Consider the following 22685-nt stretch of genomic DNA (forward strand, 5'->3'; position numbering starts at 1 on the left):
TCAAATACAGTTCATTCTATAATCTTACAATTTAATTGATAAAGAAGAATGGGGAAATTAGCATAGTAGTTTGACAAAAGTTAAAGCGAAGGGAAATTACCATTTAATTGATAAAGAAGAATGGGGAAATTAGCATAGTAGTTTGACAAAAGTTAAAGCGAAGGGAAATTACCATTAACCTTGCTACTAATAACCAACAAATAACCAACAAACAGAATTTCTAACAGATAACTAAATTGTGTAGATGACTAAATTAAGCACAAAAAGATTCGAGATTAAATTGAATAAAACCACTATAGTCGATGACTATATTGGGTATTAACTCATTAAAAATTCTATACAATTTTTAAAAAATAAAATTGAAACTTGAGTTCTTTGTATAAAAAAATCGAAATGTTTGTGTATTTAACGACATTTCAACGATTTTGTTGATGAAAGATAAAAAATAGTCATGCCACAATAATACTATGACCAAAGGTGATGTAAAATATGACTAAAAGTAGACTAAGGCCATGTTTGGTTAATAATCAGCCAATTTTGACTTATTTGACTACTATTTGTTGTTTGGTTAATAAGTTTTTTTGTAATTCCAAAATACTAAAATTTGACCACTATTTGTTGTTTGGTTAATAAGCTTTTTGTAATTTCAAAATACTAAAATTCAAAAGGCTATTCAAAACAGCCTTTTTCAATTATATTTTTGAGAAAAGAAATTATACCAAACAGATATCAGCTAACAGATAATTTTACTAAATAACTTTCTACAATAAGCTAATGCTATCAACTAATCATACATTCTAACCCAATCAGTCAACAATCATTTACCAAACAGGTCTTAAATAAATTCTAAGGTAAAAATTCTCATATTCCACATTTTTGTAAAAAGAAAAACGAAAAAGAAAAAGAAAAACAAAGAAAAAGTCTCCGTGCATCAATGGATATTCAGCTTCCGCTTTCATTTCCATGGAACAAGTGAATGAATAATTGTGCCAAAAAAAAAAATTGTGATGGACATTATTATGTACGGAGTACGTAGTAGTCTCGAGCTATGTGAAAGACGGGTTTTCTCAGCAGAAAATGAATAATCATATCGTTTTTATTCGTCACCTTTTCATCTTCCCAATCTTCTCTCTCCTAGCTTCTACCATTTGTTTCTTCCCAAGGTTTCGTGTACATTTCTTTGATCATCTTTCTTCCTTACGTTGCAAAGAAACTCCCAGTGATTGGGCCTCCATTTCGATCTCTGTGTATATATACATACAAAACTACCCATAAAATACACCACCTTTCATGCACGTACATACAGCTTTAGTTTAACAGCACTCTTTGAAATTTGGGGTTTCTTTTTGCTGTTTGTTTGTGATCCTTTCCAGTGAGACTAGCTAGTAGGGAAGAAAGAATCTGAGGCAAAATATCTTCCGGCATTCTCTACGTCATTCATTCCGTGATTCTCTGTACCCAGTACAGTGCTTTTGGCGGAGAAATGGAGAGGGTTTCTTCTGCAAAGATGAAAGCTTGGCCCAAAGATGACTTCACTGATATAGTTATTTCGTGGACTCTGGAAGACATTTTTAACCAGAATCTGTTCAACGACCAGGTATCTCCATCCTCTCCTCCTAAAACGATATGATGCAGTTGATGGTGGTGGTTGTGGATGCTTATATATGTCGATAAACCCGCTTCTATTTCTGTTTAATGCTTTGTATTTTTCAATTGCTACTATTTTTGAATGACTAGGAAAGCATAGTCATTCTTCGAGATGATGAACATATATAAATATAAATATGCAATTCAACTATCAGCTTAATAATTTATTAGTTTAGATAGAACACATACTTGAATTTTGTAAGAGTTAACTTATGTCAAAAGAAAACTATGATAAATGTGTTCTAAGGATCTGGAATCTTATAATTATTAAGTCAATGATCCGATCATGTTACCTGAATGCCCTTTCAGTTGCTCTATAGTTACTACTAGTATGAGTGTATGACTCTATTCATTTTTGCACTGTGTTACCACTGGATATTTGGATGGATCATCGCGAACTTGTTTTTCTTTTGATCTTCTTAGGTCGAGAAGATTCCGGAAACATTCAATTCAGCGGACCATTATCTATGTTCTTTTTTCTTTCCTGTATTGGAAGAAACACGTGCTCAGCTTGCAGCTTCTATGGATGTAATGGACAGAGCGCCGTTTGCTGAAGTGATCGCCATTGATGCGGTGAACAAACATGGGGAACCTCTATATAGTGTTAAGGTGGACGTTTGGAAGAATAGAGTGCGTGATGACAGAGAGCCATACAGAACATTGCCTGGAGATATTGTTGTGATCTCAGATAATAGACCAGTGAGTGCTTCTGATTTGGATCGAGCTGGGTCGAACTGGACACTTGCTTCAGTTGTTAATCTCGTGAATGATGAGGAAGATGGTGCCAATATCTCCACAAATTTTAAAGTGAAAATGCCGACTGATCTCACTCCCGATCTTGAGAAATATGAAGGATTCCACATTGTGTTCTTAGAAAACATCACAACGCATAAAAGGATTTGGAATGCATTGCACATGAGGAAAAACATGAAGATTATTGACTCGGTTTTGTACACGAATGGTGAGGTAAGTGGCATTGTTGGTTTACTGATATGCTCTGTGTTACTCACTTTGATTTTCACTTCAGCTCATTCCATTTATACTGTATGTCTTCATAAACCTTATCGTTTTGGTGAGAATTATTTCACTCAAGGTTCTGTCATTCTCAACCTACCATAATATTGCTGCTTACTTCTCCTTGCTCTTTGGTAGTTTTTAATTTTTAAATAATTTTGATTGATCTTTGAATAGGCTGAGAAGAAATGTTATCTCTGCTCTCCTCATCCTGATAATATTGGTTGCACTGACAGAATTGGGACTGGCATGTTCTCCAAACTGAATGAATCACAAGCGAATGCTGTACTGACTTGCCTTGAAAGGGTGAAATGTGACCAAATATCGCATGTTGATCTGATATGGGGTCCTCCTGGTACTGGAAAGACAAGTACGATCAGTATATTGCTTTATATGCTCTTGAAAATGAATTGCAGAACACTTATCTGTGCGCCTACAAATGTGGCAGTAACACAAGTTGCCGCTCGGGTGATAAAACTTGTGCAAGAGTCTTTTAAAGGTGAATCCTCAGAGAAATATTTGTTATATCCTTTGGGTGATGTGGTCCTACTTGGAAACAAGGATAGATTAAAGATGGGGGGTGATATTGTGGAGATCTATTTAGACAATCGTGTTGACAGGCTTGTTGAGTGTTTGGGGCCACTGAAAGGTTGGAGACAGTGCATTGATTCCACAGTTCATTTTCTTGAAGATTGTGTTTCTGATTATGATATCTTTGTTGAAAATGAATTGAAAATGAGAGAGTTGAATGTTAAAGGTGAAACTTTGAAGGATAGCATAAAACCCACATCCTTTCTTAAGTTTATTAAATTGCGGTTTGAGGTTATAGTATCAGCCCTCAGAAGTTGCATGCTTATATTTTGTACTCATTTACCAAGGCATTTCATTCAAGAAAAAAATTTCCAAGATATCATGTCCCTGATATGCTTATTGGATTCTCTAAAAGAAATGATATTTCAGGAGCATATGAGATCTGCGAAATTGAAGGACCTATTTTCACAGCCAGTTTCCTCTAAGCCATTTGTGAATACATCTTCTTTGCTCTGCTTGAGAATCCAGTGCATCTCCATTCTTAAAATGCTTCTACATTCTTTGGGAGTACTTGAACTTCCAAGCGCATTAAATAAAGCTTCAATAAAGGAATTCTGTTTAAGGTCGTCATCCTTGATTTTCTGCACTGCTTCTAGTTCATATAAGATGCATTCAACTGAGATGGAACCTTTCAACTTATTGGTCATTGATGAAGCAGCTCAGTTGCGGGAATGCGAATCTATTATACCACTTCAACTTCCTGGTCTAAAACATGCAATTCTTGTAGGTGATGAATGCCAATTACCAGCAACTGTTTGCAGCCAAGTGAGTACTCCATTCTTTTAAGTTATGGTAATGACTTGGTATGTTGCATCGAGTAACTGATTGCTTCCTTGACATAATAAACATGGTGGTAATAGGTGTGTTCTGAAGCTGGTTTTGGAGGAAGCTTATTTGAAAGGCTAAGTTCATTGGGGCATTCAAAGCTCTTGCTTAATGTGCAGTACCGGATGCATCCAGCAATAGGCCATTTTCCAAATTTGAGTTTCTATCGTATGCAAGTCCTAGATGCTCCAAATGTTAGAAGCAAAGCCTACGAGAGACAGTATCTCCAGGGAAACATGTTTGGTCCATATTTGTTTATTAGTGTCCCCAGTGGAAAAGAAGAATCAGATGATTTTGGGCATAGCAAAAGAAATATGGTTGAGGTGGCTTTAGTAATTAAGATTCTGCAGAACCTGTACAAATGTAAGTCTGTTTTTTGCATTTATTTTGTTTTTGGCTTGTCAGAGTCTAAAAGTTTCCTTTTGATAGCTCACTTGTTAAAGTGATTTCTAACATGGTGAACCCAATCGAAGTGAAATGTTTTACCAGCTTTTTGTATTGAATTTATTGGGTTATTTTGAAAGCACAGCTGGGATGATATTGCAATTTGTTTGAGTTCTCATGTTATGCTCTAACTACTTTTTTTCCAAATCCTTATTTTCACAGTTTGTAGCTCCAGAAAGAAGCTTAGCGTTGGTGTTATATCTCCTTATACTGCTCAAGTTGTTGCGATAAAAGATAGAATTGGTAGAAAGTATGACAACCTTAATGGCTTTTCAGTTAAGGTGAAGTCTACTGATGGGTTCCAGGGTGGGGAAGAAGATGTTATAATATTATCCACTGTTAGATCTAACCGTAGTGGCTCAATTGGTTTTTTGTCTAGTTTGCAAAGAACTAATGTTGCTCTGACAAGAGCCAGGTACTGGTTATCTTCGGATCTTTGTGATTTGAATTTTGAAGGTAATGGTACTCTAGGTGTCTCTTAACTATTTTTCTCTTTTGTTTCTTCTAGACACTGTTTATGGATCTTGGGAAATGAAAGGACGCTTGTTGATAGCAATTCAGTTTGGGAAGGATTAGTTCTAGATGCAAAGGATCGCCAATGCTTCTTTTGTGCTGCTGAAGATAGTGATCTGTTGAAAACTGTTATAGATGTCAAGAAAGAGCTGGATCAACTTGATGATTTGCTTAATGCAGATAGCATCCTATTAAAAAATCAAATATGGGAGGTAAACCAATTTGTTGACTTGATCCTACTGTTGCTTAATGTACGATTTTTATACGAGGGTCTCATTTTAGGTAGATGAGGCTTAGTGTTTTTCTTTGCTTAAATTCTGCTTTTTATGTTGTTATTTTTGTCTGCTTGAACATTTCTGTCATTTAATTTGTTGAAGTGTACCACATTAAAAAGTTAGAGAGAAAGAGATTGATTTGTAATGCTATGGGTTCAACTATCTAATTGCTTGGATTTAATATTTTACGCTTTACTTGATTCAAATGCATTATGCCCCAATTTGCTCATAGGAATCATAGGTTTAGGAGTTGGACATCCAGACTTAGGCTTGGGAGGTGGGATCTTCCTTTTAATGCTCTCAACTATAGATTTGTGGTGTTTGAATTGAATAATTTAAATGGGCTCTTGAATTGCTGTAGTTTTTATATATTTTTAATTTTAATGTTAGCGCTTACTTTTCTTACATTGTTTGTTCATCTTTCATATATTTTGCCATGTAAAATTTTGACCTTGTTTATGGTCTCTATTTGAGTATGTTTGTTTGTTTGAGGTTGCTGTAATAATATGAATATCATTTTGGAGTTTAATTAATTTGCTTTCCTTTTCATATGTTGTTAGGTTCTATTGAGTGACAATTTCAGAAAATCATTTAAAAATCTTGTGTCATCCCGCTTGAGAATGGCAGTGCTTAATCATTTATGTAAGCTTGCTAGTGGATGGAGACCAAAGAGGAAATGTGTGGACTTGGTGTGCGAAAGCTCATTCCAGGTTGTGAAACAGTTTAAGATTGAAGGGTACTACATTATCTGCACCATTGACATTCAGAAGGATTTGAACTACAAACAAGTGTTGAGGGCCTGGGATTTATTGCCTCTTGATGAGGTTGGCAAATTAGTGAGACGCCTTGATAGCATATTCGCTATGTATAATGATGATTTTATCGATTTGTGTAAACTGAAATGCTTTGATGGGTATGTTTTTTTTCCTACAGATCCTATTATAATTATAATGATAGTGAGCTCTCAGAAAGTGTTACATACTAAATCAGTAAATTGTTAAGAAAGATAGCTTTTCTAAATTCTAAATTGCTTCTATTTTTTTGTATAGGGTCTTGGAAGTTCCAAAAGTCTGGCCAGGTTCTTATGATCTGGTAAGGTTCAAGAATCCTAGTGAGAGAGTGGCTGATTACTCAAATGATGGTGTGGTGGACGGTAGTAGTTATGCTGAAAATTCTAGAGTAAGTGAAAGCTTACTTTTGATGAAGTTTTACGCCTTATCATCTGGCATTGTCAACCATCTGCTCTCTGATAACCATGGTGAAGAAATTGATATCCCTTTTGAAGTGACTGATGAGGAAAAGGAGTTAATCCAATCAGGAAGGAGTAGTTTCATACTGGGTCGATCAGGCACTGGGAAAACCACTGTGTTGACCATGAAATTAATTCAGAAGGAGCAACTGCATCAGCTTGCCTTAGGGGGAGTGATGAAAGATGAGACAAATGAGATAAGCAAGTATGCAGGAGAAAGTAGCTTTTCTAGAGCTGAGATTGCAATGATGAGCCAATCTGAAGCTGAGGCGAAGAAGCCTACTCTAAGGCAGCTTTTTGTCACAGTTAGTCCAAAACTATGCTTTGCAGTCAAGAAACAAGTTTCTAATTTGAAATGGTGAGCCCAAACAATCTAATTTATTTTCTTTCAGATTCTATCCTCTATTTACAGCTTGTTTGTCAGTGCACTGTGCTGCAGTAGCTATCTTCATGGAGTTAAAAAGTCAACAAATTACTGGGTTTTGCTTGTTTTAATGCCTCATCCAATCTGTCATTGCTTAGTTTTGGCATATAACAATTAGATGCTTCCTCTGCCCCTAAATGTTGTCCATGTTCCTAAAAGAAACACCATGCATCATTCTACTTTCTTACATTACCTTTCTAACAATAGTCAAAAGGTTAAAAGACAACTAACATGCTTTTTCTCAAATATCTTTGAAATTTATGTTTATGGAAATAAGACAACCATTTTGGAACAGAGAATACTTTAAGGCTTATTAGGAGTTAGGAAATAAAGTGCATTAATAGTCGTCAAGTATGGTAGAATCATTTGCCTTGTTTGATGCCAGTGCAATTGATCTATAGTGACCTTAGACTTAGATAATGCTTGGAGGAAGCTAAAATGATAAAGTAGCAATAACAATAATGAATCTTGGAATTTGATGAAAAACTTTCTTTCTCACCCTTCCAACCCTCCCTGGTTTTGAAGTAATAAGCTTTTGCTCCTGAACATAATTTCTATGTCTCTTACCTAATTTTGTGATTTCCACTTTGTGCTGCATTTGACATGCTTTTTATCACTTGAAGTGGGAATTATGTCATGGTGTGGTGCAATTGGATTTTTAGAACAGCTCTTCCCATTGAATTGATAGCATAAATACATGTTTTTATAGTCAAAGATGTTCTCTGTAATTGTAAACCTATATTGTGCCTGCAGCTTTGTTGACGGGGGCAAATTCTCTGCTGGGAACAGTGTGATGGATATGGATGATTTGGATGGATTTTCACATTTTAAAGACATTCCAAATTCTTTTGTTGGCATTCCAGACAGTAAGTATCCTCTGGTAATCACTTTTCACAAGTTTCTGATGATGCTTGATGGAACACTGTGGCCTTCATACTTTGACCGTTTCCATGATACAAGCACACTTTCTCTGAACCGTATTTCAAGATCAGTCACTTTAGATACTTTCATACGAGGGAAAGAGGTTAACTTTGACCGCTTTTGTTGCTTGTATTGGCCACATTTCAATTCCCAATTGACAAAGAATCTTGATCCTTCCAGAGTGTTTACTGAGATAATTTCGCATATAAAAGGAGGCTTGCAGGTGTGTGAGACTGATGGTGCAAAACTCACCCGTGAGGGATATATTTCAATGTCTGCGAACAGGGTTTCTACTGTGAATGAGAAGAAGAGAGGGGAAATTTATGATATCTTTCTTGATTATGAAAAAATGAAGATGAAGCGAGGAGAATTTGATTTAGCTGATTTAGTGAATGATCTTCATCGTCGGTTAAAGAGTGAAAACTTGAATGGTGACAAAATGGATTTTGTATACATTGATGAAGTTCAAGACCTTACAATGAGGCAGATTTCACTGTTCAAGTATATTTGCAAAAATGTCGATGAAGGCTTTGTATTTTCTGGTGATACAGCACAAACAATTGCTAGGGGGATAGATTTTAGGTTTGAAGATGTGCAGTCTTTATTCTATGAGGAGTTTATGATGAAATTAAAGGGTGATGGACCTCCGGCACGAAAAGATAAAGGTCATCTTGCAGGGGTCTCTTGTTTGCTACAGAACTTCCGTACTCATGCTGGTGTTCTAAGGCTTGCACAGAGTGTAATTGATATTCTTTATCACTATTTCCCTCTATCTATTGATGCTTTGGCACCAGAGACCAGCCTTATATATGGTGAAGCTCCTGTATTACTTAAGCCTGGCAGTGATGAAAATGCTATTGTAACTATCTTTGGTAACAGTGGGAGTAATAGTGGGAAAATGGTAGGCTTTGGTGCCGAGCAAGTCATATTAGTGCGTGATGAGGCTGCTAAGAAGGAAGTTTCAGACTTTGTTGGAAAACAGGCGCTTATTTTAACAATAGTTGAATGCAAGGGCTTAGAGTTCCAGGCAAGTGAGATGGCTAGAGCATGCTGCTTCTTTTGCCTTGTTCTTCCAATTCCTTTCTGGATGTTCTCTTTTTCACTCTGTCTCTAATTTGTTATCATAAGCTATGACTTCAACATTCATTTCTTAATTTTTTTTTTTATTTTTTTTTTGTGGCCAGGAATAACATTGATTGTGATAATTTTTCTTGAGATTTGAAATAAGCTCAAAGGAGCCGATGTCGTCTTTAGCTCTTTTAAAAAAAAAAAAAGAGAAGAAAATTTTAAGCACCATTTATGTTTACATATATTAACTGCTGTAGATTTCATCATGAATCTTATTTTATGTTTTATGGTCTGTTGAAGATCGTGTACAGTGCTATGTATTTTGTCTACTTCTATTAAATTTTTTTAACACATTTACTACAATGAGTGTTATGTTTTCTTTCGAGTTCTGCTAAATTGTCTGACTACTATCATGTGTTATTGTAGGACGTAATGCTTTATAACTTCATTGGTTCTTCACCACTTAGAAATCACTGGAGAGTAGTATATGAGTATATGAAACAACAAGATTTACTTGACTCAGAATTTCATCAATGCTTCCCGTGCTTTTCTGAAGCAAGGCACGCAATTTTGTGTTCTGAATTGAAGCAGCTCTATGTGGCTATAACAAGGACAAGGCAAAGGCTATGGATTTATGAGAGTGTAGAGGAGTTTTCGAAACCAATGTTTGATTATTGGATGAAAATGTGTCTTGTGGAGGTAAGGGAGGTTGACGACTGTCTTGCTCAGGCTATGAGAATGGCAAGCACACCTGAGCAGTGGAAATCTCGGGGAATAAAAGTCAGTAAATCTTGCTTTTCTTTTTAGATAGTATGAATTTCTACTTTTGTTGATATCTACATCTGTGTATGTCTACCTGTTGTGTTGTTATTCTTTGTATTTTTTTTTTTCATTCATAAACTTCTGGGTTTGAAATAAACTTGTCCAGGTTTTCTAATGGCAGTTGAATTTATTTTACTGTGCAGTTCTTTTGGGATAAACAGTATGAAATGGCTATTATGTGTTTTGAAAGGGCAGGAGAGAGTAAGTGGGAGAAAAGAGCTAAAGCTTCCAGAATCAGGGAAGCTGCATACCGGAAGCGGGATTCAAAACCCATTGAGTTCTATACCTCCTTGCGGCAAGCTGCTGAAATATTTGAGTCTATTGGACGGTTTGAGTCCGCAGCCGAGTGTTATTGTGACTTGAATGAATATGAACTTGCAGGTATTAGTTTTTCCCTATTCACTTTAAGTTGCATCTTTGGCATGAAGGCATCTTATTGCTGGTGTTTCTTCCAAATTTCAATGGGCACTGCTTATTTAATCAAATTTCCTACAATTGTTGTAAATTCACCACCTGATGTGTATGAATCTTCAATGTCGGTCAAGCATTCTGAAGCTTTGTTTTTCTGTTTCTACTGTGCTACAGGAAGTATTTATTTGAACAAGCGTAGTGAACAAGAGCATGAAAAGGCTGCAGAGTGCTATACATTGGCACGATGTTATGAGACTGCCGCAAAGATATATGCAAGGCAAAATTGTTTCTCAGAGTGTTTGTCTGTTTGCAGCAAGGGACGACACCTTTATGATATGGGATTGGAATATGTAGAATACTGGAAACAACATGCTCAAGAAAGAAGAAAGGAAATAGATGGAATTGAGCAGAAATTTCTTGAAAGTTGTGCATCTGATTTCTTTAAGTGTAATGATAAGAAATCAATGATGAAGTTTGTGAAAGCTTTTAAGACGTTGGACCATATGCGTATGTTCTTGAAGCCTCGGGATTGTTTGGATGAATTGTTATGGTTAGAGGAAGAGTCCGGGAATTATGCTGAAGCTGCAGAGCTTGCACATCTGAAAGGAGATCTCCAACGAGAGGCGGATCTTTTAGGTAAAGCTGGAAATTTTAGCAAGGCATCCTCACGAATCCTTTGGTATGCGCTTGTCAACTCTTTGTGGGTGCGTGGATGCTGGGCAGCCTGGCCCCTGAAGTCATTTGAATCTAAGCATGAACTCTTGAAGAAGGCCATTTCGTTTGCAAGTAATGAATCTGACGCTTTCTATGAATCTGTTTGTACAGAGGCAAAGATCTTGTCACATAATCCAAGTAGTTTGTGTGAATTGAGACGTGCTCTAAGTGCTACGCATAAATGTGGGAGTCTCAGAGGTGAAATTTTGTGTCTAAGAAAAATTATAGATGTTCATACTCAAATTGATGTCACAAAGTACTCATGGGAAGAGAAGTTTCCAGTTGACCTGAAGTACCCAGATGACACATTGTTCTGTGACCAACTCTCTGTTGGAACCCTCTGTCATTTTTGGAATCTATGGAGGAGAAATATATTAGACGTTTTTGAGTCACTAAAGTGTCTTGAGGTACAGCGGGATTTTGGTAAATATAAAGGCTATGGGGAGTTCTGCTTGAACTGTTTTGGTGTGCGGCGACAGTTTACTGATATGAAAGTGACCTATCTTCTGTCAAATCCTGATGCTGAATGGGTTAAAGAGGTTCATCAAAGTTTCTTGAGGAAGAGTAAAAATATGGTCTCAGTTGATGTTAGACATTTCATAATTGCTGCCCGGAATTACTGGCAGAATGAAGTGTTCTCTGTAGGCCTTAAGGTTCTTGAAACCCTTGAATCACTTTATGGCTTTTCCACGAAGTTATTGTCTCAGTTTAGCCAAAGCATTTTTCTGGTAAATATATATGTCATTGCCAAGGACCTGCACTGCCAGAAGTATGATGCGAAACTGCGAAAGTTCTTCCAACTTTCTTCAATGCATTACTTTGTAAAAGTTTTTCCTCTTGATTACCAGGAGGCCTTGGAGGAAAACATAATTTCTTTGAGAGGAACAGAGGTCTCCCGAAGCTTACTTGAGGAATTTATTGTTAATGATTTGAGTGGAAAGGGAAAACTTACACTTGGGCAGATTGGACGGTTGATGATGATATGGCTTGGGTCTGCTGAACCGTCAGATGAACTGTGCCATAAAATTTTTGAAAGAATAAGAGATGGTTCAAATTGTAAAGCTTTCATTAACATTTTGAGGAGTGTCAGGGAGCCTTTAAATCAATCGACCTCAGCTGATTCTCAGGAAGCTTCATCTGTAGATCCATATAATCTTTTGGTTTGCAGATTCCATGAAGCTTTGAATGAAACTTATCAAATCAATTGGCAGAACTTTGAAGACTACATATCTCCTCATTGCTTCGTATATCTTGTTGAACGTTTCCTGATCTTGTCATTCTGCCCAAGTGGTTTCTTTTACACAACAAAATCTTCTTTTCTTGAGTGGCTAATTTTTCAGAAACCAGGTGTCAGTGTGATTGCTGGTTTTCAAACAAGTTGTCCATCTAGTGAAATCTTCTATAAGTCCGTCACTTCCATGGTGCATTGGCTCCTCTTCCACAATCTCGAGGCTCATTGGATTGCGAACTCTAAAATTCAATCCAGTAACTATCATAAGTTGCTGGTTTTGAGATTGGTGGTCATCCTTTGCTTACTGTGCATGAATTCGTCGTCTCAGGAACCTTGGATTGCTCTCTTTGATGCTCTGAAGACTCCATATATTTCTTCTGAGCTACCGAGAGAATTCAATGCAGTGTTCAGACGTGGAGGGAAGCACACTGCATTCGTAGATAGAGTAAAAATTGCTGAAGCTCTGAGAGTTCTCGGAAATCCTGCTTTGCTCGTGAACTTGAAAGAAAATACTCCTACCTCTGTGTGTCCCAACACCTTTTATTTAGGCATACACCCAAATTCTTGCAGAGCGGACATCATGGAAATGCTGTTCCCAAGGAAAAGTGTTACTTCTCCAGTCCAAAAATCCATGAAGAACTCATGTTGTTTGCTTCCCCTGATTGCTGACCTTGACATAGAGACTTCAGTGTTGCCATCTCCAGACGATGCTTCCGCACAAAATTAGGCCCAGAAGGATGATGAACTGAAAAGCTCCCTCTTGCAAATGAAAAGGCACGTTTTGGAAGAAGAATCAGTTTCCTCGGGGACTGGAGAGGCCGATGAAGGGAATTTTAAATATTGATTATCATCTTTGTTTGATTTCTGCCCAGGGAATATGTTTAGGGTGTACGTGTTTGAGATTGTTTAGTGCTTTCAGATTTTTGTTTTGATTGTTTGTTCTTATTGGTGCTTTGGATCTTATTATAGTAAGATTAATTGTCTTGATTTTATTTCAATTATAAGGTCAGACGTAACTAAACAACAATATTGCTAATTATTCTAAGTCTAGTTTACTACTAAACATGCAAAATATTTTTACCAAACTCCATTTCAATTACAAATTACTAAGTATTTGATTCTTATTTTGATTTTGATTCATATGTTCGAACCGAACGCACTCTTAATTTTCAATTTCTTTCTGGAACGTGAATTTCCTTCTATGGGAGGTCAAATCTTTCAGAATAAGTATCACAGATAACTGGTCAGATTAGTAAAACTAGCATAACAATATCTTCAACATAAGAAGCCAAACAAGTATAGATTTAAAAATATATACAATGCAGATAACCTTTGACCAGATCATATCCACAAGTAACAGGGTGGACTGGAATGCATATTCTAATGGCTCAAAAAATAACAACAATTTAGAGGTACACTGACTTGAATAGACATGGAACATGGTGAGGGAAAAAAAAAAGAAGAAGCTCAATAGTTAAAAACAGAACTGATTTTTTCCATATCTCACTAATAGGTTAAAAAAAATACCCATAAAACTTGTTGATGATTTAAGACATACATGACTTGTTTGGTAAATGACTAATCCGTTAAAATGTCAAAATCTCAAATTAAATGTTTGGTAAAATGGTTGTTTGGAATAACGGTTTACTCCAAATCGTCATTTTTACAAACGCGGCTAAGAACAACATTTGCCCTTTGGCATTTTGTGGGAAAACATTTTCCTTTCCCAAAGGGCATTTAGATTTAAAAAAACAAATTGAGTCATTAATGACTCAATTAATGAGGAGCCATCATGACTCATTAAAATGAGCAACCCAGACATTTGTGAATTGAATTTATGGACAGTTCAATCCTGCAACTTCTCCCACAACTTGGATTTGTGGGAGAAGTGGTATAAATAAGGGGAGCCGATACAACTTCCATATATATAAATATAAATAAATAAATAAATAAATAAATATATATATATATATATATATATATATATATATATATATATATATATATATATATATATATATATATATATATATATATATATATATATATATATATATATATATATATATATATATATATATATATATATATATATATATATATATATATATATATATATATATATATATATATATATATATATATATATATATATATATAAATATATATATATAAGAGGGGCCGTGTCGACTCCTCTTTTTTTTTTTTTTTTTTGCCACTCTCCCACATCGGTGGGAGAAGTGGTAGGGTGGAATTGTCCATAAATTCAATTCACAAATGTCTGGGTTGTTCAATTTAATAAGTCGTGATGGCTCCTCATTAATGACTCAATTTGTTTTTTAAATCTAAAGGGTGTTTTGGGAAAAGAACACCATTCAAAAAAATAATATTGGTGTGTGCTGCATGCACTAGTGCTACCTAACGGGAATGTGCAGTGCACGTGCCCTTTGGGAGCGTGCAACATACGTGTCCGTTGGGAGCGTTAGGTAGTTGTCAATTGATGACCACCTTATTATTTTTTTTTACCCAATTTTTTAGGTAAGTGTATTGATTTGGAGGAGAAATAAGAAAGAATAAGAAAGTTCAATTGCAATAACTTTAGCTGACACATTTTCCTAGGGAGGAGAAAAAAAAGCCGTGTACCAAACAGAACTTATAGCTTATTAGTAGTCTAAAATAAGCTATAAACTCCTAAATAAACATTGCCAAACAGAGCCGACAATAGTAATACTTTATTAGCTTAGGGTATACGTATAGCGTTTTTTCTTATAATGTTTTATAGAGAAATTCTACTATGAAATGAACTACAATGCTGTGTATTTTGTAAGATTGTACTTTTTAAGTTGTTATAGATTCAGTGGGAGCGATTAACTCGTTGGGCTTCAGTATAATGAGAAAGTATATATGAACAGATATTACATGTGATATGGTCAATAGTACTAAAAAAAAAAGTAGTTATAGATTCATTGGGGATAATATAACTTGCAAAGTACAAAATATAACTGTACAAAACACGTGACATTATAACACATAACATTGTTTTCTTCATGATTTAAAATTAGTAAGAGATAATTCATTATAATATACTCCGTAATATTGTAATGATTCATTCATGAGTAAAAAATTTGGAGAATATCATGCATAAGTCCATAGCAAACACAGTAAAATTACTTAATTACCAAGTACGTAGTATTTTTTATAGATTTTAACAAAACTTAAGAAATGCCATTAAAAAAAACTATATTTGGATTAACTTTTTCTACTAGGGTGTGTTTGGAAACCCGGAAAATGATTTCTGGAAATCATTTTCCGGGTTTTTCGTGTTTGGGAGTGCTTGGAAAACCCAGTCAACGGAAAATGATTTCCGTTGACTGGGGAAAATAACACCATTTTGGCGGAAAACGACTTCCGCCCAAAATGAGCGGAAGTCATTTTCCGCCCCTTGCTTCCGTGCTAGGGACGGCCGGCCGTCCCTCTCTTCGTGCTAAGGACAGCTGGCCGTCCCTCCCTTCATTTCGGCGGACTGGTTTCCGGGCAGAGCAGATCTGCTCTGGTTTCTGCCGGCGGAAACCAGAGGGAAGTTCGTTTTTTTTTTCTTTTCTTTTTATATAAATATTATTATTTTATATCTTTTTGTATTTTAAATACAATAAAAAAAATTATATAATTATATTCTATTCATTTTCTGGAAAATAAACCAAACACACCAGAACAGTTTTCCAAGATGCAACCAAACACAGAAAATCAAACAGTTTTCCGGAAAATGACTCATTTTCCAAAAATCATTTTCCTGTTTTCCAAACACACCCTAAAAGTTTTTACCCAATAGCTCATGATAAGTTTCTCAAGTTGAATGTTAATAAATTGGTAAAAAATTTGGTCAACATAACATTCAAAGTAAGTATTACACCATTGAAGGACATGCTTCTTAACACTTAAAAATTTAAATTTATAGCTGAATTATACCTTTATTATTTATACTTGGTATAGTATAATAAAAAAATGCAGTAAGGAACTGAAGATTACCTTAGTGCGAAGAAATACATTATTCATTATTCATAATTAAAGTTGAAAGGAAAGATATTCAAAAGAAAAAGTTGTACTTTCGTCCGGTGACAGGCTGATAGAGTGATAGCAATAGAAAACTGTAGCAGACTTGCAGTGCACCCAAACCAAAAAAAAAAAGAAAAAAAGAAAAAAAAAGTCTTCTTGCGTCAATGAGCATTCTGCTTTCGCTTTCATTTCCATGGAATAAGTGAATGGAAAATTGTGATCGATGTTATTATGTACGTACTCGAGCTGTGTGGAGAACGGTTTTATTTCCAAGCAAGAAATAGGAACGACTTTAATTTGTCCATTTTCAAGAATGGTCACCTTTTCACATATTCCAAATCTTCTCTCTCCTTCTCCCATTTGTTAGTCCAAGGTTTTGTTTCTTTCTCCTACATTTCTTTGATCATTATACTGAAGCTGCTGCCTCGGCTCATCTTTCTTCGTTGCAAAGAAAGCCTAAGTTGTATCTCTATGTATATGTATATATACATACAAACTTACCCATAAAGACACCACCTTTCATGCAGGTACGGCTTTAGTTGTTGAATTTTGAAGTGAGACTAGGGAGGATTCTGGAGCATCATATCCAAAATATATTATTGCATTTTCTACTTCATTCTGTGATTCTCTGTACTCGCTGTTTTTTGGCCAAGAAATGGAGAGGGTTTCATCTGCAAAGAGGAAAGCTTGGCCCAAAGATGACTTCACTGATATTGTGTTCTCGTGGACTCTGGAACACATTCTTAACGAGGATATGTTCAGAGAACAGGTATCTCTTCGACTTCTAACCGATGCAAAGCGCACTTGATGCGGTGGTTATGGATGCTTATGCCCATAAACCCCTTTCTATTTCTGTTTAATGCTTTGTATTTTTCATTTGCTACTATTTTTGCCTCACAAAAAATTCGAATCAGTTTAGATTGTCAAATCTGATCGCCCGAAATGGCAATAGGCCGCTTTTGTGAGACCAAACTTGTAACACCAAATTATCTGGCCGGGTTGTCTTTTTCAATTGCTACTATAGTTACTATTATGAGTGTATAGTATGACTGCATTCATTCCTTCACTGTATTACCATTGAATATTTGGATACTCATATTCATCGCGAACTTGTTTTTTTCTTTCAAAAAGGTGGAGAAGATTCCAGACACATTCACTTCAGCGGAGCATTATCTAGGCTCTTTCTTCTATCCTTTATTGGAGGAAACACGTGCTGAGCTTGCAGCATCTATGGAAGTAATGGACAAAGCGCCGTATGCTGAAGTGATCGCCATTGATGGGGTGAAGAAACATGGGGAACCTCTATTTAATGTTAATGTGAACTCTTGGAAGAATAGAGTGCGTGATGACAGAGAGCCATACAAAACCTTGCCTGGAGACATTGTTGTAATCTCACATAAGAGGCCAATGGCTGTTTCTGACTTAAATCGAGCTGGGTGGAACTGGACACTTGCTTCAGTAGTTGTGATCACGGATGATGAGGAGGATGATGCCAATTTCACTAATTTCAAAGTGAAAATGCCGATTGATCTCACTGCCGATCTTGAAGAATATGAAGGATTCCACATTGTGTTCTTAGAAAACGTTACAACGCATAAAAGGATTTGGAATGCGTTGCACATGAGGAAAAACATGAAGATTATTGACATGGTTTTGTACAGGAATGGTGAGGTAAGTGGCATTGCTGCTTTGCTGATATACTCTGTTTTACTCAATTTGATTTTTTTACTTAAGCTCATTCCATTTCTTCATAAACCTTAACATTCTGGTGAGAATTATTTCACTCAAAGGTTCTGTCATTCTCAACCTACAATATTGATGCTTACTTCTTGCTTTTTGGTAGTTTTGCTTTTATTTTTAAATGATTTTGATTGATCTTTGAATAGGCTGAGGAGAAATGTTGTCTCTGCTCTCCGCATTCTGATAATATTGGTTCCACTGGAAGCATTGGAACTAGCATGTTCTCCAAACTGAATGAATCACAAGCTAATGCAGTACTGACTTGCCTTGAAAGGGTGAAATGTGACCAAATATCGCATGTTGATCTCATATGGGGTCCTCCTGGTACTGGAAAGACGAGCACTATTAGCATACTGCTTTTTATGCTCTTGAAAAAGAAATGCAGAACACTTGTTTGTGCACCTACAAATGTGGCAATAACACAGGTGGCCTCTCGAGTGGTTAAGTTGGTATATGAGTCTTTTAAAGATGAACCTTTGAAGGAAAATTTGTTATGTCCAGTTGGTGATGTGCTCCTATTTGGAAACAAGGATAGATTAAAGCTGGGTGTAGGCACTGAGGAGATATTTCTAGACTATCGTGCGGACAAGCTTAATGAGTGTTTGGGCCTGAAGGGTTGGAGACACTGTATTCTTTCAACAATTCATTTTCTTGAGGATTGTGTTTCTGATTATGAAATCTATGTGGACAATGAATTGATAAAAATGAGAGAGTTGAGGGACAAAGGTAAAACATTGGAAGAAAGTGCACACCCTAAAACCTTTGCCGAGTTTATTAAATCGTGCTCTGAAGGTACAGTATCTCCCCTCAGAAGGTGCATGCTTATACTGTGTACGCATTTACCCAGGCATTTCATTCAAGAAAAAAATTTCCAAGCTATCATTTCCCTGATATGCCTACTGGATTCTCTAAATGGAATGTTATTTCAGGAGGATATGGGATCTGAAGAATTGAACAGTGTTTTTTCACAACCAGTAATCTCTGATGTTTCCCCTGAGTCATTTGCAGATACATCTTCCTTGGTATGCTTGAGAAGCCAGTGCCTCTCTTTGCTGAAAACTCTTCTACATTCTTTAGGAGAACTTGATCTTCCATATGCATCAAATAAATACTTGATAAGGGATTTGTGTTTAAAGACATCGACCTTGGTTTTCTGCACTACTTCTAGTTCATATAAGATACACTCAATCGAGATGGAGCCATTCAACGTACTGGTCATTGATGAAGCTGCCCAGTTGAGGGAATGTGAATCAGTAATTCCACTTAATCTTCCTGGTCTGAAGCATGCAATTCTTGTAGGCGATGAATGCCAATTACCGGCAACCGTTCACAGCAAAGTGAGTATTCCATTCTTTTAAGTTATAGTACTCCCTATCTGGCATCTGATTACTGACAGCTTTGTTGACATGATGAAAATGGAAAATTGCTATAGGTGTCTGATGAAGCTGGTTTTGGAAGAAGCTTGTTTGAAAGATTAAGTTCATTGGGTCATTCAAAACTCATGCTTAATGTGCAATACCGTATGCATCCAGCAATCAGTTGTTTCCCAAATGTGAGTTTCTATCATGGTCAAGTCCAAGATGCTGAAAATGTGAGAGGCAAAACCTATGAGAGAAAGTATCTTCAGGGAAGAATGTATGGTCNTGTGATCTGAAGCAAAATATCTTGCATTCAATTCTCTACTTCATTCCGTTATTCTCTGTACTCAGCGAAGAAATGGAGAGGGTTTCCTCTTCTTGGCCCAAAGGTGACTTCACTGATATTGTGTTTTCATGGACTCTGGAACAAATTTTTAACGACAATCTGTACAAAGACCAGGTATCAATTGCTACTCTCTTTTCAAACCGAATATGGATCTCCTTTCAATTGCTACTATTGTTGCTAGTATGAGTGTATGACTGCATTCATTCTTGCACTGTAGTGTTACCATTGAATATTTGGATGCTCGTATTCATCGCGGACTTGTTTTTTCTTTTGCTCTTCATAGGTCGAGAAGATTCCAGAAACATTCACTTCAGCGGAGCATTATCTAGGTTCTTTCTTATATCCTTTATTGGAGGAAACACGTGCTGAGCTTGCAGCTTCTATGGAAGTAATGGACAAAGCACCGTATGCTGAAGTGATCGCCCTTGATGGAGCGAAGAGACACGGGGAGCCTCTGTATAATGTTAATGTGGACGTTTGGAAAAATAGAGTGCGTGATGAAAGAGAGCCATACAGAACATTGCCTGGAGATATTGTTGTAATCGCTGATAATAGACCGGTGAGTGCTTCTGATTTGAATCGAGCTGGGTGGAACTGGACACTTGCTTCAGTAGTTAGTATCGTGGATGATGAGGATGATGATGCCAATATCTCTACAAATTTTGAAGTGAAAATGCCGACTGATCTCACTGCCAATCTTGAAAAATATGAAGGATTCCACATTGTGTTCTTAGAAAACATCACAACACATAAAAGGATTTGGAATGCATTGCAAAAGAGGAAAAACATGAAGATTATTGACACAGTTTTGGACGCATATGGTGAGGTATGTGGTGTTGTTGGTTTACTGATATACTCTGTGTTACTCACTTTGATTTTTACTTCAGCTCATTCCATTTATAAAGTATGTCTTCATAAACCTTTTCATTCTGGTGATATTTGTTGCACTCAAGGTTCTATCATTCTCAACCTACAATATTGATGCTTAATTCTTGCTTTTTGGTTTTTTAAATGATTTCGATTGATCTTTGAATAGGCTGAGGAGAAATGTTGTCTCTGCTCTCCACATGCTGATAATATTGGTTCCACTGAAAGCATTGGAACTAGCATGTTCTCCAAACTGAATGAATCACAAGCTAATGCAGTACTGACTTGCCTTGAAAGGGTGAAATGTGACCAAATATCGCATGTTGATCTCATATGGGGTCCTCCTGGTACTGGAAAGACAAGTACTATTAGCATACTGCTTTTTATGCTCTTGAAAAAGAACTACAGAACACTTGTTTGTGCACCTACAAATGTGGCAATAACACAGGTGGCCTCTCGTGTGGTTAAGTTGGTATATGAGTCTTTTAAAGATGAACCTTTGAAGGAAAATTTGTTATGTCCAGTGGGTGATGTGCTCTTATTTGGAAACAAGGATAGATTAAAGCTGGGTGTAGGCACTGAGGAGATATTTCTAGACTATCGTGTTGACAAGCTTTATGAGTGTTTGGGGCTGAAGGGTTGGAGAAACTGCATTCTTTCAACAATTCGTTTTCTTGAGGATTGTGTTTCTGATTATGAAATATATGTGGAAAATGAATTGATAAAAATGAGAGAGTTGAGGGACAAAGGTAAAACATTGGAAGAAAGTGCACACCCTAAATCTTTTGCCGAGTTTATTAAATCGTGCTCTGAAGGTACAGTATCTCCCCTCAAAAGGTGCATGCTTATACTGTGTTCTCATTTACCCAGGCATTTCATTCAAGAAAGAAATTTCCAAGCTATCATTTCCCTGATATGCCTACTGGATTCCCTAAATGGAATGTTATTTCAGGAGGTTATGGGATCTGAAGAATTGAACAGTGCTTTTTCACAACCAGTAATCTCTGATGTTTCCCCTGAGTCATTTGCAGATAAATCTTCCTTGGTATGCTTGAGAAGCCAGTGCCTCTCTTTGCTGAAAACTCTTCTACATTCTTTAGGAGAACTTGATCTTCCATATGCATCAAATAAATACTTGATAAGGGATTTGTGTTTAAAGACATCGACCTTGGTTTTCTGCACTACTTCTAGTTCATATAAGATACACTCAATCGAGATGGAGCCATTCAACGTACTGGTCATTGATGAAGCTGCCCAGTTGAGGGAATGTGAATCAGTAATTCCACTTAATCTTCCTGGTCTGAAGCATGCAATTCTTGTAGGCGATGAATGCCAATTACCGGCAACCGTTCACAGCAAAGTGAGTATTCCATTCTTTTAAGTTATAGTACTCCCTATCTGGCATCTGATTACTGACAGCTTTGTTGACATGATGAAAATGGAAAATTGCTATAGGTGTCTGATGAAGCTGGTTTTGGAAGAAGCTTGTTTGAAAGATTAAGTTCATTGGGTCATTCAAAACTCATGCTTAATGTGCAATACCGTATGCATCCAGCAATCAGTTGTTTCCCAAATGTGAGTTTCTATCATGGTCAAGTCCAAGATGCTGAAAATGTGAGAGGCAAAACCTATGAGAGAAAGTATCTTCAGGGAAGAATGTATGGTCCATATTCTTTTATAAGTATCCCCTGTGGAAAAGAAGAATTGGATGATATTGGGCATAGCAGAAGAAATATGGTTGAAGTGGCTTTAGTAAATAAGATAGTGAAGGACTTGTACAAATGTAAGTGTACATTTTGTTTATGGTTTTTTGCCATTAATTCTGTTATATTTTCTACTCCCCCCCTACCCTTTTCCCATTTGCTAATATATCCTCACTGATGCTAAAATTCAGAGTGTGATTATGAGTTAATATTTGTTAGCTTGTACAAAGTAAACCTGATTGAAGTGAAATGTGTTACTTTCTTTTTTGTATTTATTTTACGGACTTATCTTGTTATGCACATCTGGATGGCAATTTAGTTAAGTTCTCATGTAATGTTTTAACTTTTTTTTTTTTCTCCAAAACCTTATTTACACAGTTTGGCTTAGCACAGGAAAGAAGCTTAGCATTGGTGTTATATCTCCTTATACTGCTCAAGTTGTCACCTTAAAAGATACTATTGGCAGAAA

General features: G+C 36.3%; 3 protein-coding genes across 3 annotated transcripts in view; all 3 read left to right on the top strand.

Moving 5' to 3' along the window:
• The first annotated feature begins 1483 nt into the window (after positions 1-1483).
• On the top strand, positions 1484-12876 carry LOC116012480. The gene is made up of 12 exons (XM_031252025.1): positions 1484-1597; positions 2071-2613; positions 2675-2740; positions 2839-4017; positions 4113-4440; positions 4684-4936; positions 5030-5246; positions 5870-6222; positions 6359-6916; positions 7736-8930; positions 9398-9751; positions 9937-12876. The coding sequence occupies exons 1-12, from the start codon at positions 1484-1486 to the stop codon at positions 12874-12876; spliced, it is 8100 nt and encodes a 2699-aa protein (XP_031107885.1).
• A 3581-nt stretch (positions 12877-16457) lies between these two features.
• LOC116012486 lies at positions 16458-19596 on the top strand. The gene is made up of 5 exons (XM_031252034.1): positions 16458-16729; positions 16856-16971; positions 17334-17873; positions 18089-19279; positions 19375-19596. The coding sequence occupies exons 2-5, from the start codon at positions 16858-16860 to the stop codon at positions 19594-19596; spliced, it is 2067 nt and encodes a 688-aa protein (XP_031107894.1). The 5' UTR covers positions 16458-16729; positions 16856-16857.
• Positions 19597-19647: 51 nt separating this feature from the next.
• The window catches only part of LOC116012497, a 19298-nt gene continuing 16260 nt past the window's right edge, over positions 19648-22685 (top strand). The window contains exons 1-6 of the mRNA XM_031252046.1: positions 19648-19760; positions 19930-20472; positions 20534-20599; positions 20683-21873; positions 21969-22296; positions 22595-22678. Coding sequence (XP_031107906.1) covers positions 19659-19760; positions 19930-20472; positions 20534-20599; positions 20683-21873; positions 21969-22296; positions 22595-22678 — 2314 coding nt within the window. The 5' untranslated portion in view covers positions 19648-19658. The remainder of the gene's footprint in view (positions 19761-19929; positions 20473-20533; positions 20600-20682; positions 21874-21968; positions 22297-22594; positions 22679-22685) is intronic.

Source organism: Ipomoea triloba, chromosome 1 (assembly GCF_003576645.1).
Source record: "Ipomoea triloba cultivar NCNSP0323 chromosome 1, ASM357664v1".
NCBI lineage: Eukaryota > Viridiplantae > Streptophyta > Magnoliopsida > Solanales > Convolvulaceae > Ipomoea > Ipomoea triloba.

Bases quoted from the DNA above. Each gene is read 5' to 3' on its own strand.
- LOC116012480 (XM_031252025.1), top strand. From the start codon at position 1,484: ATGGAGAGGGTTTCTTCTGCAAAGATGAAAGCTTGGCCCAAAGATGAC. The intron at 4,018-4,112 runs GTGAGTACTCCA...TGGTGGTAATAG, and splicing joins CAGCAACTGTTTGCAGCCAA to GTGTGTTCTGAAGCTGGTTT. The intron at 4,937-5,029 runs GTACTGGTTATC...TGTTTCTTCTAG, and splicing joins GTTGCTCTGACAAGAGCCAG to ACACTGTTTATGGATCTTGG.